Source organism: Thalassophryne amazonica, chromosome 22 (assembly GCF_902500255.1).
Source record: "Thalassophryne amazonica chromosome 22, fThaAma1.1, whole genome shotgun sequence".
NCBI classification, from domain to species: domain Eukaryota; kingdom Metazoa; phylum Chordata; class Actinopteri; order Batrachoidiformes; family Batrachoididae; genus Thalassophryne; species Thalassophryne amazonica.
This window is the reverse complement of record NC_047124.1, coordinates 17,487,487-17,510,027: the sequence shown is the minus strand read 5'-3', so window position 1 is coordinate 17,510,027 and position 22,541 is coordinate 17,487,487. Positions and strand designations below refer to the sequence as shown.

At 40.0% G+C, this 22,541-nt stretch overlaps 1 protein-coding gene across 2 annotated transcripts; it reads left to right on the top strand.

Moving 5' to 3' along the window:
• The first annotated feature begins 392 nt into the window (after nt 1-392).
• Nucleotides 393-21,872, top strand: LOC117504074 (solute carrier organic anion transporter family member 1C1-like). Of its 2 annotated transcripts, none has more exons than XM_034163436.1 (16): nt 393-859; nt 2,276-2,360; nt 7,163-7,304; nt 7,451-7,583; nt 7,777-7,898; nt 7,990-8,136; nt 8,240-8,338; nt 9,200-9,454; nt 9,667-9,831; nt 15,986-16,181; nt 16,749-16,914; nt 17,859-18,043; nt 19,399-19,463; nt 19,586-19,703; nt 19,808-20,031; nt 21,192-21,872. In XM_034163436.1, exons 2-15 carry the CDS (start codon nt 2,310-2,312, stop codon nt 20,019-20,021), a joined length of 2,058 nt encoding a protein of 685 aa, XP_034019327.1. In that variant the 5' UTR covers nt 393-859; nt 2,276-2,309; the 3' UTR covers nt 20,022-20,031; nt 21,192-21,872. The 2 variants fall into 2 exon arrangements, with proteins under 2 accessions (XP_034019327.1, XP_034019326.1); XM_034163435.1 differs by having other exon boundaries at nt 394-859; nt 21,232-21,872.
• The last annotated feature ends 669 nt before the right edge of the window (nt 21,873-22,541 follow it).

Sequence of the window (22,541 nt, the reverse complement as noted above, 5' to 3'; positions counted from 1 at the left end):
AGAGGAAATTGAAACTTGAGGGTGTGTGATAATAGCTGTGTAACAGTTAGTGCTTGTTGCTTATTATCAATGAAAAGAAAATACATAACGTTGATATCCAGATCAGAAAAAAAATCAGCAGAATTCTCGGTTGAACCCCCTCTATATACCGGCATGCAATGGATGAATTCCACTGATGCATTTTACATAGTGTACATATCTAAGCTTTTGAAAAAGTGAGGAAAAATCTAATGCGCAGTCATGTGGTCTTCATCTCTTCCATGACAGTTTTTGTTTTCTTTGAAAATGCCAGATATTAATATACATTTTCATTAAATAAACAGGAACAGTTATGTCCCAATTTTGTCCGTGCTGATGTCCAGTCTGACAAACTGTGATGTACTTTCACCTTCACACAGAGAAGCCCATTGTTATGAACTATCAATGGGCCCGGAAGACTTTGATCACACTTGAGGAAACAAGTCCTTCTCACAAAAACTTGGACTAGTCCAGGAGAGCTAAAGCAGGCCTTCAAAATAAGCTTCACGCTGTTTGTTGCGCCTTCAAAAGGATGGATGCTTGGAAATTCTTGTGATGTTCCCCCGTGTTATTGTGCGCATATGTATTCAGCACGCACAAGCATCCGAGTGGACCTTACCCAATGACAGTCGCTGTATTTACATTTTGCACGCGAGACTCAGTGGAGGGCCTGACGAGCTCGGAACGTCCTTCATGATTGGGTGGGATGCTGATTATCTCGATGACATAGTTTGTTTGTGATAAAACACTGCTGAATGCGCAAAGTCCTGCAGGTTTATCAAGTCTCCTACTGCTTTGCCACATTCCCATCATCCCTTACAGGACCACTGCAGCCTCTCAGGTAAAACCCTCCTCCTCCTTCTTCTTCTTCAAAATTCCTTCTGATTAAAGCGCACAGTTTTATAATTTTTCATGCTGATATTTAAAAAAAACACAAACATGAGAAATGATCAAACTATTTCTCATTTTTCCAGCGCCTCACGTTCCTGTTTTATTTTGAAAATTTGCACTTCCAGTTTTTCTGCACTTTCAATGAAATTACTGTTATTGTTGCCAATTAGAACTATATATATTTTTTTATTTCCAGCTATACATGTTCCTGATTTATTTTGAAAATTTGCATTTCCTGTTTCTCTGCATTTTCAGTGACTTTACTGTTATTGTTGCCAATTAGAACTCTCTCTCTCTCTCTCTCTCTCTATATATATAAATTTTTCTTTAAGGTATAGAGCTACATAGTTTTTAATGTCATTCAGTCATGAATTAAATTATTAAACTATTTTTAAAAACTAAACTGTTTTTCAAACTTTTGAAAAAGTTGTAAGTAATTATTAATGTGCAAAAAGCAAAGATAAACCTGCAAAAATGAATTAATTTACTATTTGTAGGACAAAAAAATAAATATGAATAAGTAAAATAAATAAATTGACTACCCTTTGCCCTTATCCAGTACCAAGTCCTCCATACCAATTTTTTGAAAATGAAACTTACAAATGAGCTCAATTCAAGCTGCATGTAACTTCTAATTTCTATCATGCATCTAAATTATTCCCTGCAGCAATCCCAAGCATGTCCAGCAGATGGCAGACAATGAAATTATACATTACATAAGAAAAATAAGTGGTCTGTTGATGTACATCAAAGATCGCAAAATTTTAATCCATTTATCCTCATTATATGCCCTTTTAATATGAAAATGTCCAAGATGAGAGCATTTTTTTTTGTTTGAGTTATTGTGTTAACAGTCTGGATCTATTCACTTAATGCGTTTTACACATTGATTTCTATTGGATTAAATTGGAATATCTAGTGGATTAAATATAAATCAATGGTTTTACAACATGCTTTGATGTTTACCAATTACCAATGCCTAGGAAAAGGTGATTGTCCCACCTTAATAAGTTCATTATCTCTTGGTTTTTATTTCTTGCATGTTGCCTCTGCAGCGTCATGCATTGAGCTGTAAACCTACAATGTACATAAGTATTATCATCTTTCTTATCATCTCCTACTTCCTTTAATAAAACAGAGATTTGCTTGCTGTTTTTATTGCAAGTTTAAATGGTCAAGTTACATAATATTGCCATGCACTACACGTGCACATTGAAACAAGGCAAACATGATTCTGCAATGAACATTTTGCTCAGTTGCCAGACTTTTGCTTATGTTCTTTCTGCAATGGTTGGTCTTTAACATTTAGATCATGCAAACCCTGTTGCACTCCCCATTGTACCTTGTCTTTTGCTATTTTCTGCAGTGTGGCCTCTGTCTGCTGACCTTTCGGTCACACGATGAATGTAGAAAACAAACAACCACGTCATGCTTGCTGTTCTAAGCTCAAGGTCAGAACAAAGTTACTTTATTTTTAAGCCTGAAAAGTCATCGATTAATATGTCAATTGTCTGAAATGCACACAACTTTTCATTTTACACTGTAATTATTTGCATTGGTGTGATTGCTATTACTTCTGTAGGTGCGTCTGTATTTAGTGACATATTTTCCACCTGATGAGCCAAACTCATTTCCACAAAGCTCACACTCCCCCAAAGGGAGCTTAAACTTTGGCACATGAGATTTAAAAAGATTCTTTTAAATTAAATGTAATATGTAAATGTTAAGAAAGCTTTTAATGAGTGTAAATGTGCCCAGGGTACACAGTAAGTGTTGAGAGGTGAAGGCATGACTACATAGTTACACTCAACAAAAATATAAACGCAACACTTTTGGTTTTGCTCCCATTTTGTATGAGATGAACTCAAAGATCTAAAACTTTTTCCACATACACAATATCACCATTTCCCTCAAATATTGTTCACAAACCAGTCTAAATCTGTGATAGTGAGCACTTCTCCTTTGCTGAGATAATCCATCCCACCTCACAGGTGTGCCATATCAAGATGCTGATTAGACACCATGATTAGTGCACAGGTGTGCCTTAGACTGCCCACAATAAAAGGCCACTCTGAAAGGTGCAGTTTTATCACACAGCACAATGCCACAGATGTCACAAGATTTGAGGGAGCGTGCAATTGGCATGCTGACAGCAGGAATGTCAACCAGAGCTGTTGCTCGTGTATTGAATGTTCATTTCTCTACCATAAGCCGTCTCCAAAGGCGTTTCAGAGAATTTGGCAGTACATCCAACCAGCCTCACAACCGCAGACCACGTGTAACCACACCAGCCCAGGACCTCCACATCCAGCATGTTCACCTCCAAGATCGTCTGAGACCAGCCACTCGGACAGCTGCTGAAACAATCGGTTTGCATAACCAAAGAATTTCTGCACAAACTGTCAGAAACCGTCTCAGGGAAGCTCATCTGCATGCTCGTCGTCCTCATCGGGGTCTCGACCTGACTCCAGTTTGTCGTCGTAACCGACTTGAGTGGGCAAATGCTCACATTCGCTGGCATTTGGCACGTTGGCGAGGTGTTCTCTTCACAGATGAATCCCGGTTCACACTGTTCAGGGCAGATGGCAGACAGCGTGTGTGGCATCGTGTGGGTGAGCGGTTTTCTGATGTCAATGCTGTGGATCGAGTGGCCCATGATTGCGGTGGGGTATGGGCAGGCGTCTGTTATGGACGAAGAACACAGGTGCATTTTATTGATGGCATTTTGAATGCACAGAGATACCGTGACGAGATCCTGAGGCCCATTGTTGTGCCATACATCCAAGAACATCACCTCATGTTGCAGCAGGATAATGCACGGCCCCATGTTGCAAGGATCTGTACACAATTCTTGGAAGCTGAAAATGTCCCAGTTCTTGCATGGCCGGCATACTCACCGGACATGTCACCCATTGAGCATGTTTGGGATGCTCTGGACCGGCGTATACGACAGCATATTCCAGTTCCTGCCAATATCCAGCAACTTCACACAGCCATTGAAGAGGAGTGGACCAACATTCCACAGGCCACAATTGACAACCTGATCAACTCTATGCGAAGGAGATGTGTTGCACTGCATGAGGCAAATGGTGGTCACACCAGATACTGACTGGTATCCCCCCCCCCCAGTAAAACAAAACTGCACCTTTCAGAGTGGCCTTTTATTGTGGGCAGTCTAAGGCACACCTGTGCACTAATCATGGTGTCTAATCAGCATCTTGATATGACACACCTGTGAGGTGGGATGGATTATCTCAGCAAAGGAGAAGTGCTCACTATCACAGATTTGGACTGGTTTGTGAACAATATTTGAGGGAAATGGTGATATTGTGTATGTGGAAAAAGTTTTAGATCTTTGAGTTCATCTCATACAAAATGGGAGCAAAACCAAAAGTGTTGCGTTTATATTTTTGTTGAGTGTATGTTAATGCTTCTAAGGTGGCGTGCACATTAGCTGAAAATGACATGAATCAATTTTTTTTTTTTTAAGTGGTTGGTTGATTGATTGATTGATCTGATTACATTGTCTGTGGGTGAGCTCTTGTTGTGAGTTCAACATAAAAGTTGCTAAAATGTAAGGGTATATTCACATTACAGTTTGACTTCAACTCGCATTTTTTTTTTGTTTGCTTTTTTTGCCTTTAGTGGAGCAGATAAAGAATATTTACAGAGGAATCCTGCAAATAGTGATATAAGCACCGAATTTGGCACACATACTCCTTCTGAAAAACCAACTGGTCACTTGAATTTTCAGTAGGCTGCCAGGTAGGGGTCAATTGAACAATTACATGGGGTCAACATTTAAAGATGCACCAATTATATTGAAAACTATACCACATTATTTGTCTGATCATAAAGAATCCAAAAAGGTATATTTTGTACTATCTGTGACTTAATGTTATGGAGTTATGGGGTAAAAACAGCAAGAATGTGCCAAAGGTCAATTTCACTTTGCACAAGGGTCAAGGGTTAAAGTTGATCTCATTTTGGTAAAACGTGATGCAAATTATTGGTTAACAGGGTTTTAAAAAGGAATAGTTTGCACCATCTGTCATGCTTAGTTATGTACGCCGACATTGTTTGACCTTTACTTTGCAGACCAAACATTCAACACAGTCAAAACTATTTCATTTATTAATCTTATTAGTTCAACCAATAATTTGCACTTTTTACTAAAATTGGAGCAACTATTTTTTGACCTCAGTAGAAACTGAAATTGACCTTTGTCACCATTCTTGTTGCTTTTACCCCGTAACTCCATAACATTCAGTCATAGATAGTCCAAACTATACCTTTTTGGAATCTTTATGATCAGACAAATAATGTGGTATAACTTTCAATATTGGAGCATTTTAAAATTTTGACTCCTACCTGGCCGCCTTTTGAAAATTCAAGTGGCCAGTCATTTTTTTTTTTTTTTCAAAAGAATAACGCCTAAGGAGCTTTTTTGCAGAAGTTGGTGCTTGTATCACCATTTGAAGGATTGTTTCAGTTACCTACTGCACTAATTCCATAGAGGCAAAACAATGATCGTCAAATTAGTTTCAGATGAATGATGAATGTGAAGTGAGATGAAAGTTAACCATTAAAATACATAAATAAGTAAGTAAATAAATGCCATTTCAGCTAGATGTTTATGTAGCCTACGTGTTCTTAAAGGTGACAAATGGTGACCAGTACAACATCAAAACCTCCACAATCATACCCCACACAATATATTATTACCTTTAGGTGTCAGTTTTCTACATAAATAAATAAATTGCACACATACGCAGTGAGAGTGTGAGTACAACAGATCAGATGACTTGACTTACACAATATTTGGTCAAAGTGGTCCTCGAGGTGATGATTGTTTGAATTGTGACAATGTGACGACTGTTCATTGCTTACAAACATGAATATATATCAGTGTGGGGAAAAAAAAAGCTAATTTTCAGGTCAGGTCATGCCAACTAGCAATGTAAATGTAGCCTCGTAAAACCCCATATATGATACAAAATTGTCTTATTTTTATTTATTTATATTTTTGTCCCCCTCATCATTGGCCTTGCTGAGCTGTGTCTCTGTGGTGATAGAACATCCAAAATTTGTTAAAATGGTGGCATTTTTAATATTGCACAACATGTCATCTAAATCACGTGTTGATGTCACACAGCTGTCTGACCTGCAGCCCAGTGCGAGTCCCTTTTGTTTACCTTTGCATCAGGGTTATGCCTACGTACACTGTGCTTTATGGCCATAGTGTGAGATAAACATCAAGGCCAACTCAATAATCCGAATCCTTTCAGGTTATTTACTGTAAATTGAAAATGTAGTCAGCAGGGTTTTTTTTTCCCAATCTTGACACCTAAAACAAAATAATTTTTTACCCTCACACTGTATTAATTGTGTCATGTTTATCAACGGTAACAAACGTGGAACAGAAATGAATTAAACAAAACTCTGCAAAGTGCTGTTTTTCTCTGTTGCGTCACGAGTTACACTTTTTCAAAAAAACAAAACAAAATCTAGGCCTGAGTCACTCATGTCCCCTTCTAGCAAACTGTAGCTTAAATTTATTGTATTCTTTTCAGAAAAATCCTTTGTTTTACTCCAATATGAAAATGTGTTGCTGATCAAAAGTTGTACAATGTAGTGTCTTTGTTTGAGAAGGGGGGGGGGGGGGTGTCTTGGTGGCTTCCCTCACTTGTATCATTCTTATACGGTCTACTCCAAACAGATTTACCATACAGTACTATACTGTGCTTTTCTTAATGACTGCTATAAATGAAATCCAAGACATTTTAAGTGAGTTGGAAAGGTCTGTGTATTAATTAATTAGAACACTGGCTGTAACTTAACGTCAATAAATTCAAGAGTATCCATAATTCTTTAGCTTGTCTCTTTAAGACAAATTTATTTCATAGTCTTAAAATATGTCCAGTTGTAGAGTCTTAAATACTTTCTTCCCATCTGGGTTTAGTTTTAAGTGTCATGTACTGCCGGTAGTGGAATGTGCATTTTGACACTGTTTGCCTGATCCATAATTGAGTAAATCGACAAGAATAATGATTACTTACCGTAGTTATCCACCTTTTATCCTTTGCACTGAGGAATAAAAACACTCCTTATCTACTCCTTATGTGAGTAGAAAGTTTTGGAATCTCTTTAGTTGCATCACTTCTAGTTGTAGCGTTTTGGCCTTAAATGACATTTTGTTGAAGACTGTTCGGTTTAATTCAGGCTTTTGTTGTTGTCTTTTTTGGTTTTCCAGTTCTTCTTGTGCTCTCTGTCATTCGTCTTCTTTGCCAAAGCCTTCGGTGGCGCGTACATGAAGAGCTCCATCACTCAGATCGAGAGGCGCTTTGACATCCCCAGCTCCCTCATCGGGGTTATAGATGGCAGCTTCGAAATGGGTGCGTACAGGGGGTGGGATGGGTTTAAGATGACTGGCGTTGAGGTGCAAAATGGCGTGCCAACACCGGAAATACAAAGCAAATGCTGATATCAATCAAAGCTTCATTCATTCATTCATTTACTCTTTCATGCATCTCCTTCCCAGGCAACCTTTTGATCATCGCCTTTGTCAGCTACTTTGGCGCCAAGCTTCACCGTCCCCGGCTGATTGGTATTGGCTGCTTGGTCATGGCCATCGGCAGCTTCTGTACTGCCCTGCCTCACTTCTTCCAGGGACCGTCAGTACTCTGTCTTCATGTTGCCATATTTACGATAAAGTAGTGGCGAAATCGACGACACCGAATCACTAAAACCAACGCCATTTACAGCATAGCTGGGAATCCCAATCCCATTTCCTTATTGCACTAAGCTACTTGCTCCCCAACTCTGTTACAAAAATGTGACATCGTTGTAATTGTCTTTGTCTTTTAGGTATAAATATGAGACAAGTCTGACCCACAATGTAAATAACATGACTGACAGCATCATGCCTTGTTTGACCAACGGCAACATCAGTACTGCAGATGAAACGCCCAGTGTCAAGACCAACATAGGTATACTACACATGATGCAAGAAGGAATGACAACAATAAACAATGATATAGTCTTAATGCAAGCGAGTCTCAACACTGAGTCCACTCCCAGGTTGTGAAAAGGTGGCAGGATCATCCATGTGGATCTACGTATTCCTTGGAAACATGTTGCGCGGTATTGGAGAAACCCCCATCATGCCTCTGGGTGTTTCCTACCTGGATGACTTCTCCAAACCGGATAACACTCCCTTCTATTTGGGTTAGTTACTGCCCATTGTTTGTTTACAGTATATTCTGTTGTACTCCCTCACCCTCCCATTACCTACATATGACTTTATGTTTCTCTCTCCTCCATTAACCAGCCTGCATTCATACGATAGGAATCTTTGGACCCATGTTTGGCTTCATGCTTGGCTCTTTCCTTGCCAAGATATACGTGGACATTGGATTTGTGGATTTAGGTACATATCTGAAGAAATAAGGTGCCAAGTACAATCATGGATCCTGGATAGCTAAATTGATGCTTGCTGCAATATGCTAGCATGCAGAGCCATTGCAGGCCATGGCAGGTGGCTAAGACATAAAGTAGCTAGCATATTTCATGTCCAGTAATGAATTAATAGTTGCAGGATGTAAATATTTGTACTATCTAGTATTACTGAACTGTTCCTAGGCAGCATTTTTATAAAATTTAATAAGACCTGGATGGCTAAAATGACATGTACTGCCACATGCTAGCATGTAGAGCCACTGTAGACCATGATAGCTAGCTAGTATGTAGCATGCTATTGATACAGAATGAATGATTATTTGAAGGGAATGTATTTGCAATTTGTAGTATTGTCTTACAGTTGACCACAAGTGATACCAATCTGTTTCAAAACAGTTTTTAATTATGTAGGAATTTTTAAATAATAAATGATAAACCATTGCTGTTTAAACAGGGCTGCCAGTCATCCCGTAATGCGTGGAACAGTCCCGGTAGTTACCCCCGTGTCCCACATCCCGCATGTGTGTGTGTGTGTGTGTGTGTGGGACGGCTATTAGTCCCGCAATTGGGTTTCAGTCGAAAAATATAACCATAAACCGAAGTCAGACCAATAACACTAATGCTTAACCCTAACACTCCCAACTAGCGAGCCTTCCGAAAAAGGGTAGGCCACCAGTCATTTGTGACTATATTTTGATGCATGATGATAAGATGGCCCTGTATATTTTAGATGTTATTCCAGAGGGCAAAATGTATTAAATTCCAGAAAATATTTGTTAGATATCTTGGGCATAACCTTCAGGTTTTCCTTGTGTCTTCCTCTCTCTCCTAGACTTTGTGACCATCACCTACAAAGACTCCCGCTGGGTTGGAGCCTGGTGGCTGGGCTTCATAATAACCGGCACTGTGGCTCTGGTGTCTAGTATCCCATTCTGGTTCCTGCCGAAATCCCTGCCTAAAGAGGGTGAACAACAGAGCCAGAACAAAAATGTAGAGTTCGCCACAGAGAAAGAACAACAGAATTTCCTAGAAAACAACAACCATCAGGAAAAAAAGAAGCCGGTCACATTCAAAGAGATGGCAAAAAGTACAAAATACGTTCATTTGATGCTCTTTTATCGTAATTTGCATTTAAATCCATTTTAAAACAATGTTGCAGAAAGCACTAATTAAACATTTAAATTAAACCAATAAATTTAGGTTATGATTTGAATTTCATTTTGCACATTCTCACTCTTGGAACAAGCATGTTTCCAACACTCTTTACGGAACTGTTTTTTTTTTTTCTCCTTTCGACAGATTTCCTTCCATCCCTGAGGAGGCTATTCAGCAACAGTGTCTATGTCTTGTTAATCACTACCTACTTTGTAGTCGTCAACGGATTTGTCGGTTTGATCACCTTCAAGCCAAAGTACATAGAGCAAATCTTTGGCCAGGATGCCTCCAAGGCCGTTTTCATCATAGGTACAATGTATCGCCGCTGCTTTTACTGTGCTTCCAAATCTGAGGCAGCTGAAACAATGGTGTTATTGAAAGGAAGTGTGATTGCAAAAGATAATGATGACTTCAAAAGTTAGTGCTAGCTAACCTGCTGTGTCTACGTTTGTGGTGGGACTTTCAAGGAAAGCTGGAAAATGAGCCAGCGCTATGGTAGCTTTTTATATCTGTTTATAACTGATGCAAGCACTTTGACAGTACACAGCTCACACATCTACACTAGCTGGCTGTGCGCTTGTTTATATATGGTGGGAAAGGAGATATTAAGACTACAAGAAGGTGCATGTTTAACCTCTTTTGCTTCATATCTCACTGGCTTCAAATTCCCAATCTCTTGATGGGGGGACAGGCACTCTAACCACAAGGTTAAAACCCAGGTGTTCTAGTATTTTTCGCTAGAATGTTTTTTGCCCTTCTGGAGTAAAATTTTACTGGCTCCACAGCACCTCCAGCTGGCCTCTGTTGCACATGCAATGCTATTTATAAAGGCCGTGGCTATTGGCACGGCGGCCGTGTCCATAACTCTCATTTGGCTATTTGCACAGCAAGACTATATTCGCACAGCAAGACTCTGGTGGCAAAACTTGGAACTACTTGTATAAACAAACATACTGCATTCAAGATGTCATAACTCCTTTAATATTTTTTGATTTTGATTTTTTTTAATTCGGCCGTGTCCACATTTCACTATTTGCACAGCAAGACTCTGGTGGCAAAACTTGTAACTACTTATATAAACAAACATACTGTATTCAAGATGTCTTAACTCCTTTAATATTTTTAGATTTTGATGATTTTTTTTTAAATTCGGCCGTGTCCATAACTCTCATTTCAGTATTCACACGGCAAGACTCTGGTGGCAAAAGGCCGACCCTATTCGAACGGCGGCCCGAGTCTTGCCGTGCAAATAGCCAAATGAATGAATGAATAGCCAAATGAGAGTTATGGGCACGGTGGTCGTGCGAATTGCCACTTCCATTTATGAAAGACAAGCAGGAAAGCTCATGTTTGACAGTCAAAGCTCAAAATTCAGTAGTTTTTGCAAGTAGTGGTGGGTAAAGCTAACCGATTAACTTTAGTATCTGCTAATCCACTAACTGATAAGTGAACTGTGATAACGCTAAACCCATAAACAGTAACAACATTTAGCTGAAGCTACCACTAGCCGCTAACTTTTATGAAATTAATTTAGTTTTAGCTTGGGGTTGGGTGTTTTTTTTTTTTTTTCTTTTGGCCCTTACACATGTGGTGCTCAAGCAGGAAAGCTCACGTTTGGCAGTCAAAGCTCAAAATTCAGTATTTTTCGCAAGCAAGTAGTGGTGGGTAAAGCTAACCGATTACTGTGATAACGCCTAAACCCAGGAACAGTAACAACATTTAGCTGAAGCTACCATGAGCCGCTATACCGCTAATATTTCTGAAATTGAGTTTTGGCTTTAAAATCCTGAAAAATTAAAATAAAGAACTGAAACTGATGTTTCCAAAAAGGGTACCAAAATCAGATGATGCTCAACATATACATGAACAAATTAAATGAATTATAAAGTATTAAATAAGAAATATTAAGAAACAAAAATACACATGGAAAATACATTACAATACATTCAATACATTGTGCAATGTCATTTTCACTTATTGGATTAGTATATAAACAGGAACAAATATGCTATTTCAAGGATTACAAAGATTTTATAAACAATTAAGGTTTTCTTTAAGTTAACAGTCTTAAATTTAGTGGAACTAAATTTAGTGGAAAATGAAATGTTCCACCAGTGGTTTTCAAATTAGATGGAAACCTAATCATTAAACGTTACTTTCACTAGTTAGCGTTTTATCTGTTTCTCTTTTGCTTCTTCTTTGTCTTTCGGCTGTTCCTGTTAGGGGTCGCCACAGCAGATCAATCGTTTCCATCTCACCCTGTCATCTGTATCTTCCTCTGTGACACCAACCACCTGCATGTCCTCCTTCAACATATCCATAAACCTCCTCTTTGGCATCCCTCTTCTCCTCCTGCCTGGTGGCTCCATCCTCAGCATCCTTCTCCCTATATACCCTGGGTCCCTCCTCTGCACATGTCCAAACCATCTCAATTGCGCCTCTCTGACTTTGTCTCCAAACCGTCCCACCTGAGCTGTCCCTCTGATATGTTCATTCCTAATCTTGTACATTCTTGTTACTCCCAAAGAGAATCTCAACATCTTCAGCTCTGCCACCTCCAGCTCTGCCTCCTGTCTTTTTGTTAGTGCCACCGTCTCTAAGCCGTACAACATAGCTGGTCTCACAACTGTCTTGTAAACTTTCCCCTTCACTCTTGCTGATATTCTTCGGTCGCAAATCACTCCTGCCACCTTTCTCCACCCACTCCACCCTGCCTGCACTCTCTTCTTCACCTCTCTACCACACTCTCCATTACTTTGAACAGTTGACCCCAAATATTTAAACTCATCTACTTCTCACCACTTCTACTCCTTGTAACCGCACTATTCCACTGGGCTCCCTCCCATTCACACACATGTACTCAGCTTGCTTCTACTGACTTTCATTCCCCTTCTCTCCAAAGCATATCTCCACCTCTCCAGACTAGACTCAACTTGCTCTCTACTCTCACTACAGATCACAATGTCATCTGCAAACATCATAGTCCATGGGGACTCCTGTCTGATCTCATCCGTCAACCTGTCCATAACCACTGCAAACAAGAAAGGACACAGAGCTGATCCTTGGTGTAATCCCACCTCCACCTTGAATGAGTCTGTCATTCCGACTGTGCATCTCACCGCTGTCACATTATAAGCGAAGTGCGCATCTCAGGCTGCGCGGTGCATTATGGGTAGGCTAAATTTTTCAGCTACCAACCCACAAGCTATGGCGGCAGAAAGCAGCGAGGAGTGCTGTGATTTGGATAATTTCAACCGCTGGAAAGTTGATGATTTAAAGCGTTTTTGTAAGCTCCGCGGATTGCCTGTTACAACCAGGACTACGTACGGCAGTGGAGAGAAATGGAAAGAAGAGCTGGCTGTGCTCGCGTGTGCTGCATCTGTACAGAAACTACAGTTAGTGCCAAGGGAGAAAGCGCGCGCTGCTGTTGAAAATGACCGGTCCTTGTTGATAGTTGGAGACAAATTTCTGACCCCTTGAAGGCAACTGATGGTTAGACGAAGTCCAGAGACTGAAACTGTGGACATTGCAGAATATTTGCTAAGCAGGGATGAGAAATCGCTACTCCGCCGGCTTCGTAATGACGACAATGATGGTGAGTCTCACATATAACCTCTTTGGTGTCACGTTTGTTTTGATAAGTTGACAGGCATACAGTGATATGTGCATGCATGCAGTGTGTTTATAGAACATGTCAATTTTACAATATTACGTGCTGCATCATTCATGGCGCGACATTAGTCATACGCCGATGCATGAAAATGGCAGCACGGTTTCAGGATATTGACAAAATAAATGTGTGCAAGAAACTTACAATTTTAGTCCGTCTTTTACGTCCGTCTGGATCTTTCTTTTCTGTGGCGAAATTGTGTAGAATGAACGGAGGTTTACAACCACATTTTTTCTTCTTTCCGTCTTTGTGTGGACTCGGTGGAGCTTTGCAATCGTGTGTTTTCAGCCAACTTTCAAGCCTATAAATTCCGTTCGAGCATTTGAAAACAGCACAATGCACCCCTGTCATTATTGTATGTGTCGTTTAAGGCTTAAAGCCTTTGAAACAATCCCTGTAAAAGCCTTAACTTTTACAGTCCGTTAATGCTACTGTATAAGAAATTCAATGGGAGCAGTGTGAGTGTGGTAGCTGGGATTTTTGCCCCCGTTTACCCACGCATGCGCAGATGCGATGCACACTTCGCTTATTCTTGTACATGTCCTGCACTACCCTAACATACTTCTCTGCCACTCCAAACTTTCTCATACAATACCACAGCTCTTCTCTTGGCACCCTATCATAAGCTTTTTCTAAGTCCACAAACATACAATGTAACTCTTTCTGGCCTTCTCTGTACTTCTCCAACAGTATTCTCAGAGCAAACATTGCATCTGTAGTGATCTTTCTCGGCATGAAACCATATTGCTGCTCACAGATCACCTATTTTCTAAGCCTAGCTTCTACTACTCTTTCCCATAACTTCATGCTGTGGCTGATCAACTTTATTCCTCTGTAGTTACTGCAGCTCTGCACATCACCCTTGTTCTTGCAAATAGGAACCAGCACACTTTGTCTCCACTCCTCAGGCATCCTCTCACTTTCCAAGATTTTATTAAACAATCTGGTTAGAAACTCTACTGCTATCTCTCCTAGACATTTCCATGCCTCCACTGGAATGTCATCTGGACCAACTGCCTTTCCACTCTTCATCCTCTTCATAGCAACCCTCACTTCTTCCTTACTAATCTCTTGTACTTCCTGATTTACTCTCACCACATCATCCAGCCTTTTCTCTCACTCATTTTCTTTATGCATCAGCTCTTCAAAATATTCCCTCCACCTTCTCAGCACACACTCCTCACTTGTCAGCACATTACCATGTGCATCTTTTACCACCCTAACCTGCTGCACATCCTTTCCAGCTCTGTCCCTTTGTCTGGCCAGTCGGTACAAGTCCTTTTCTCCTTCCTTACTATTCAACTTCTTGTACAGCTCGCAATATGCCTTTTCCTTCGCTTTTGCCATTTCTCTTTTCGCATTACACTGCATCTCCTTGTACTCCCTTCTACTTTCTTCATCTCTACAACTATCCCAACCGTTTTCGCCAACCTCTTTCTCCTTATGCTTTCCTGGACCTCTTCATTCCACCACCAAGTCTCCTTGTCTTCCTTCCACTGTCCAGATGTCATGTCCAGTACTGTCCTAGCTGTATCCCTCACATCTGCAGTACTTTTCCAGTTGTCCAAAATTGCTTCCCCTCCAACCAGTGCTTCTCTCACCTGCTCGCTAAATTTCACACAACAGTCTTCCTCCTTCAGCTTCCACCTTCTGATCCTTTGTTGAGCTCTCACTCTCTTCTGCTTCTTTACCTCTAAATTCATCCTACAAACAACCATCCTATGCTGTCTAGCGACACTGTCTCCTGCCACCACCTTACAGTCTCTGATTTCCTTTACCTTGCATCTCCTATAAAGAATGTAGTCCACCTGTGTGCACCTTCCTCCACTCTTATGTTACCCTGTGCTCCTCCCTTTTCTTAAAGTAGGTATTCACCACAGCCATTTCCATCCTTTTTGCAAAATCAACTACCATCTGTCCTTCCCCATTCCTATCCTTGATACCATGTCTACCCATTACTTCCTCATCACCTCTGTTCCCTTTACCAACATGGCCATTGAAGTCCGCTCCTATCACCACTCTTTCATGCTTGGGCACACTCTCCACCACCTCATCTAACACACTCCAGAAATCTTCTTTCTCCTTCATCTCACAACCTACCTGTGGGGCATATGCACTGATGATATTCATCATCACCCCTTCAATTTCCAACTTCACACTCATCACCCTGTCAGACACTTGCTTAACCTCCAACACACTTTTAACATACTCTTCCTTTAAAATGACTCCAACACCATTTCTCTTCCTGTCCTCACCATGGTACAACAACTTGTACCCACCGCCGATGCTCCTGCTCTTACTTCCCTTCCACTTGGTCTCTTACACACACAATATGTCTACCTTTCTCCTCTCCATCATATCAGCCATCTCTCTCCCTTTACTAGTCATACTACCAACATTCAAAGTCCCTACTCTCATTTCCACCCTTCTAGTTTTCTTCTTCTCCCGCTGTTTGTGGAAACGTTCTCCTCCTCTTCATCATCTTCGCCCAGCAGTAGCCCAATTTCCACCGGCACCCTGTTGGGCAACAGCACCGGTGGCGGACGTTGTTAACCCGGGCCGCGACCGATCCGGTATGGAAATTCGATTCTTAGTCTGCATAGTTGGGTTGGCTTGTTTTACACCGGATGCCCTTCCTGACGCAACCCTCCTCATTTATCCAGGCTTGGGACCGGCACTCAGAATGTACTGGCTCTCTTTTGCGATCTGTGAATTTTATTTATTTGTTTCAGTATTTCAATACATCAGAAGTTCTCTTGTTATTGTATTCTAACTATTTATCCATCCATTTAGGTGTAACAAACCTGCCGGCAGTGGCTCTAGGCATCATCATTGGTGGGTTTTTGTTGAAGCATTTCAAGTTAGGATACGTCGGCGCAACCAGAGTGTCAATCAGCACCGCCATCTGCTCCTTTTGTCTGCTGTGTACTCAGTCCTTCATCACGTGTGACAACGCAGAGGTGGCAGGTCTCACCGTCACATATCAGGGGTGAGAAGCAAGCTAATGGATGCAAAGCTTACTAAAAAACACTCTGAATGATTTACCATCAAAGTTTGTCCCTTTTGGTTTTTGTTACACTTGTGCGGCTTATTGGTTTCGATCCTGTGAATTTTAACTTTCATGACATGCCATAGTTCTTGTTTCAAATGTATTTACGCCAAACTGCGTGATTTCGCGGTCATGGTGGCAGCAGACTAAGCGGGCCATCCCATGCATCCCTATCCATGGACAAGTCCTGTAACTCTTCTGGGGAATCCCGAGGCTCAGATGCCTTGGGAATGCCCAAGCCATCTGGGAAATATAATCCCTCCAGCATGTCCTGGGTCTTCCCCTGGGCATCCTCCCAGATGAATGTGGCTGGAAGACCGCCCTATGGAGAAGACCAGGGGGCGTCCTGACCAGATGCCCGAACCACCTCAACTGGCTCCTTTCAAAGTGAAGAAGCAGCAACTCTACTCTAACGCAACCCAGACCTGGATAAATGACAATGAATGAATGATTGATTTAATTTTTTCCCCTTCCTGTCTTTTATCCATGTGTATTTGAGGATGCCAGGACTCCGAAGGTGTCCTACAACCTGGATACTTTGCTGTCGCAGTGCAACACTGGCTGTTCCTGTTCGGTGAACCAGTGGGACCCAGTTTGTGCCCAGAATGGCATAACGTATGCGTCGCCCTGCCTGGCCGGCTGCCAGTCCTCCACTGGCACTGGAAAAAAGATGGTAAGGCGCCTGCTCATAGACGCGTAGAGAAGAATAAGACCAGTTGGTTTAATTCAGACTTCACTAGCACTATGGACAGAATGGTAACTGATTTAGTAACTGATTTAGTAATGTAAGTGCCCAATCTAGGCTGTTAATTGCACCCAGCGATGAATGATGGAAGAAGGTATTGGACTCTGCCCATAGTGCACAATGTAAAGTGCAGAGCAAGTGGATTTGTGTTGTGCCAAACTCTATTTTGCTAGTTACAGTGTGTGTAGTGGCGCAAAGTGCTGGGTGCATAGTCATCCTTTTTATTCATATCATTAGTCATGGGCCTGTTTTGTGCCTGTGACTAATGAAATATATCTTGAAAAATATCAATCAGTCTCTGCAACTAGCACATTGCTAATTAGACAGTGGACTCAAGTGAGAGATTTTTTGGTGAGTTAACTGATCTGTGTGCAATGCATCAAAACACGAGTGGAGAGGAGCCACCAAAGCTCCCTGAGGTGAAATAATAAGATTAAAGTTTGTGTTTTTACATTAGTTTTTACTAATTTAATTTTAAATGTGTTTAGTTTGATAAGTGATAAAGAGAAATTCACACTGTGTACAAGAAGAGTGTGCACGCTTCATAAATCTGCCTCAACGTTCGACGAGGTTTTTGTTGGCCTGTGGGACAGTTGCTTTTTGCCTTATCTACACCTTATCTTAAGACCACGGACACATAAATGAACATATTTCTACTCGCTATTTTGCAACTGTGTCATTTGTGAATTGGGAATGACACTTGTTTGCGTTGAATAGAAGTTGGGGGCCAAAGTCTTAAAGAGAATGGATTTACCAATAATTGTGAGGAATTTCCACAAAAAATATTAGCAGCTAATTAAAAAATATCAGTGCTGGCTATAAAAGTTTTGAATTGTTCTTCCCCCCACCCCCTTTTTACTATGGTTCTTCAGGTGTTTCACAACTGTTCCTGCCTCGGAGGGTGGATGGTTCCAGCACAGAACATGTCGACTGTGTTGGGCCAGTGTCCAAGGAAGAGTAACTGTAATCACATGTTCAAAATCCTCACAGCTTTGTCCACATTGGGATCCTTTATTTCTGGACTCGGGGGCACTGCAGGTTACATCGTACTGCTCAGGTAAGAAAAAAAGCAAAACGAATGGGTATAGATCATCTGCTTTGCAACCAACTTAACTACAGCTGCCAAAGTCTATTTCAGTTTAACCACACCTTCAATTTTGATTTTTTTTTTTTTTTAACGCACTCATGTTTGAGCATTTTTGGATAAATTGATGGGTCAAAATTCTTAAAAAAAAATTGTATTGTCTAAAGCACAAATATGCAATAATGTGCAAAAACAAAAAAATAAAATTATGCACATTAAGCACAAACTCTTATAAATAATGAGTCTGCAAAAGTTGTTATATTTATTAATAAATATAAATAAACTAAATTACCATTTTCAGCTTTAAAATGACACGACTGCTGTGCAAGTCTTTTTTTTAAATCACATGATTATAGCCAACTGCCTCTGTGGCCCTGTGTATCAGGCAGTAATCACAATAAAAAAAAAACTTTAAATTATTTGAAAATAACATTTGTGACTTGATTCATATTTTTCATGCATTAAAGCATTAGATTTAAGATTTCTTCTGTGCACTCAAAAGGCTGATTTTGCTCAATTTTTTTTTTTTTTTTTTTACAATTTTGTTTAAATTTGTGCCAGTGAGCACTTTATTGTGACCAGTCAAAGGTACATCTGAGCAATAATCATACTGCCCAACCAACCAGGAGGGCAGATTATCTTGGCGAAGATGAAGTGCTTACTAACAACAACTTTAACAATTTCCTTAACAAAATTTGTGGAGGGATTGTTGGAGGTGATGGTCTAGTGGTTAAGCTTTGGGCGTGAAACAAGAAGATTCTCAATTCAAACCCTATCCAGACCAGACAATCACTAAGGGCCCTTGGGCAAGGTTCTTAATCCAGTGAGCTCCTTGCCTGGCAGCACCCTGACATTGGTGTGTGAATGGCAGAATGTGAGGCATCATTGTAAGTCGCTTTGAGCTTCTTATTCAGATGACAAGCACTATATAAATGCAGCCCATTTACCATTTTACCTAAATTCAGGGGGTAATAAACCTTGTTTGCCCATCATTTAGTCCAGTTCATGAAGTGTTGCATTTATATTTTTCTTGAGTGCCAGTAACAACTGACAGATTTAATTTTGGCTGGAATATTAATGTTGGGATATTTCTGATGTGATTTGCTGTTAAGACTGACGAACAAAAAACAAAACATGAGATATGTGTGTGTGTGTGTGGGGGGGGGGGGTTATAATTTGAAAAAACTTTTGCACTAAATTCTTTTTTTTTCTCATGTCTTTGCAGTCACAAAATGTTGAAAATTCCCTTAAAGAACAACTGATGTTGGGGGATTCCATCTTTATTTTATTTATTACGGTACTAACGTTTTATGTTATTAATATTCCAGGTCCATAGAAGAAGACCTGAAGTCACTGGCTTTGGGTATGCAGTCACTGATAGTTAGAACTTTTGGTGAGTACTCAAAGGTCTTCGAGAGCATTTGTATAAGAATGCTGCAGTTATTTCATAATCACCTCATAAAAATAAGATCCCAGTTCTTTATGTATATGCGCATTTGTGATTTTGTATATCAGGTGGGATTCCTCCACCCATATATTTTGGTGCACTCATTGACCGGACCTGTTTAAAGTGGGGTAGCAAGCCCTGTGGAGGGCGCGGAGCCTGCAGAATCTACGATGCCAATGCATTTAGGTATGATGATAAAAGTCTTAAAAAAGACATCCAGACTAGAATACTGATGAGAAAATAACAAAATAAAGTGATCTCACGTGTGCTTCGATGTGTTTAAATTACAGACTCTCATTCATGGGGTTGGTTTCTGGACTCTACTTCACGTCTTTCCTGCTGTGGGGATTGCTATACAAGAGAATCATGAACAAAGCGAATAAGTTAGCGGTGCGCAATCAAGCCAAAGACAATACGCCAGAAGATAACGGACTGGTGAACGGGCATGCCAGCATCAACATTGGGGAAGACAAACAAGACTCAGACAATGAGAGCGCGGTTTAAAGTGTTTAAAGTAGAGCCCAACCAATATGGATTTTTTGAGGCCGATGCCAATAATGATATTTGGATGAAAAAAATGCAGATAATCGCTAAAATTGGCTGATTTGCTGATAGCCGATAAATCAGCCGATATATATTTTTTTAAATTAATAAAATGTTCTTTTTTGGACCCTTAACGAAAAACGTATTAGCTAAAAGCTGAAGCTTTGTCCTTATATTGATTAACTTTATAACAGAGAAGAATTTTCAAGTTCAAAAAATGCAAAAATGCAATTGCAGCAGTTAGGGGGCTATTCAAACGGGCCAACAAGTAAGATATCACTCCTGAAAATGATCTTTGCCATATCACATGAGGTAAATCTGCCCTACGATTGGATTTTGGAAAACCACATGACGGAGAACCAATTCCTATTGGACTCCGATATTGCGTACGTCATCACACATCTTCTATGAGTACCAAGATGGCCGCCAGTGGATCGAAAGTCAGCGGAGTTAACTTTTCACAAAATAAAGTAAGTTTCTATCTCATATCATTAAAAAGTTATTTACAATTTAGTAAAGCTTGGTCCCAGCCATCGTATACAACGGCGTCGGCCCCAGAGGGTTAATGGCGAACAGCAGTAATTCCCAGAACCCTTCCAGACAACCAGTGAATCTGAATATTTCAACCTCTTAGCAGTAGACGAAAGTTTTTCATGCTAGAAATAAGGTCTACACAACGTGGGCTTAATAAAACGCGTGACCGACGCAATGAAGCACATTTGACACATTACTACATAAACTGAGTTAATCAAACTTAGTTGAACTGAAACGGGAGAAATGTGGGGTGAATGTAATCGCAAAGTTATTACAAACAACATCCTTATAAACTTACCTGTATGCTTTTGTCAGCCAATCAGTGCAGTATGACGGTGAACTACAGAGGCCGGTGATGAACACATTTAAGCAGGGGTTTAAGCAGCTCTCAGTTGAATGGAGTCAGAGCTCCATGTACTGGACAAACGGTGCAAGGACATTTTACACTGCTGACACAAACATCATTTCAGTAACTGTTCTGTTTATGAGAAATTATCGACGTTCTATCAGCAAAATTTCGGCCGATAGTGAGTACTTTGAAAAGGGCTTATATCGGCCGATAATATCGGCCAGCCGATATATCGGTCAGGCTCTAAAGGGAAGCAACAAGACTGTATAGAGTGCATGAACCACAGAGATTTTCCATTCTCTAAATCTTGAGTTGGACCAAACGTGGCAAAGGTACAGTGACGGCGTTCATTGGGCTTCAAGAAATTTATATTTTATCTCTCACAAAACTGTTGAGCAAACAGTTTGTTTTTAGTTCCAAGTAACAAAAATAGTTTTTTCAAAGAAAATAGGTGCTTTTATACAAATAACAGATTTGCAGACTAGTTGGGGTGCAACAAGAAACTGTGAAACTTAACAACTACAGTATTTGACATGTACTCAACTGTAGGCTGTGTATTGTTAAAAAAAAGTGAGGTTTCCAACACTGACTATGAATTATATTACCATGTTCAGACATTTTTATTGGGATTGTGCAAAATGCAATGAAAAATATGTAAGGCAGAATGTTCAGGATGTAGAAACCAGTACTGTCAAGTCAGTTGTTGAACATTTCAAGTATTATTATTCCATCTTTTTAAATTTTGTGTAAGTACTTGTTTGTTCTATACCTTTTCAAGGAAACATACTGTGATTTGAACTGTATCATGACCTTGAAACTGTTATTTGTACATAAGCGTGAGGCTAGTGTACCGTTACACCAACACAAACTTCCATCAAATGTTTCACACAACTATAAGATTATTTTAACGTCACTGATATTTTGGCAAATGAGTACACATTATATAAAAAATATTATCAAAGATCCTGCTAAAATAAAGAACAGCTTTGAAAATCGAATAACTTATGATAGAGTATTAAGTATTAGAAACTCGACAGTCCCTGATCTTACAATCCTTTATCTTTGAACCCATGTTCTCCTTTAAAAAACATTATGTTGACCCATTCATTAATCATTGATTACTATTAGCTGTTTGTTGTGCTTCTTGAATCAACCAATGGGCGGTAAACATGCAAAGTAATCAGGTTTTTCTTAAAGTGTGCCTGTTACATTATTCAGTATACTAATTTTTAAATAAAATAGATACATGTGCAGCATTTTTTGAGAACTGAACATTTGAAAATGTCAATGTAGGTCTTTACAGCTATACTAACAAAGGAAAGAATAAACATATAGCATATTTTATATTTTTTGCACAGAAAGTCAAAGGCCTTAAGGCTCAGCCAACTGTTGCTTATCCCCAGATGGTAGTATTGCTTAGTATATTACAGTTACTTCTTTTTTGTTCATTTGTTCTCTTAAAGTCAGAATCGCATTATGATGAATTTGCAAAATATAAAGCATAAGTAGAAGTGAGTCACTGAAGCCTCATGAGGTTTGTTTTTTAGATTAAGGTTTAGATTTCAGGTGGGAGTAGCATAATGACAAGAACAATTTTC

Coding starts and splice junctions, on each gene's coding strand:
- LOC117504074 (XM_034163436.1), top strand. CDS start 2,310: ATGAATGTAGAAAACAAACAACCACGTCATGCTTGCTGTTCTAAGCTC. Junction 9,455..9,666: donor ATTCAAAGAGATGGCAAAAA/GTACAAAATACG, acceptor TCCTTTCGACAG/ATTTCCTTCCATCCCTGAGG. Junction 19,464..19,585: donor ACTGATAGTTAGAACTTTTG/GTGAGTACTCAA, acceptor TTTGTATATCAG/GTGGGATTCCTCCACCCATA.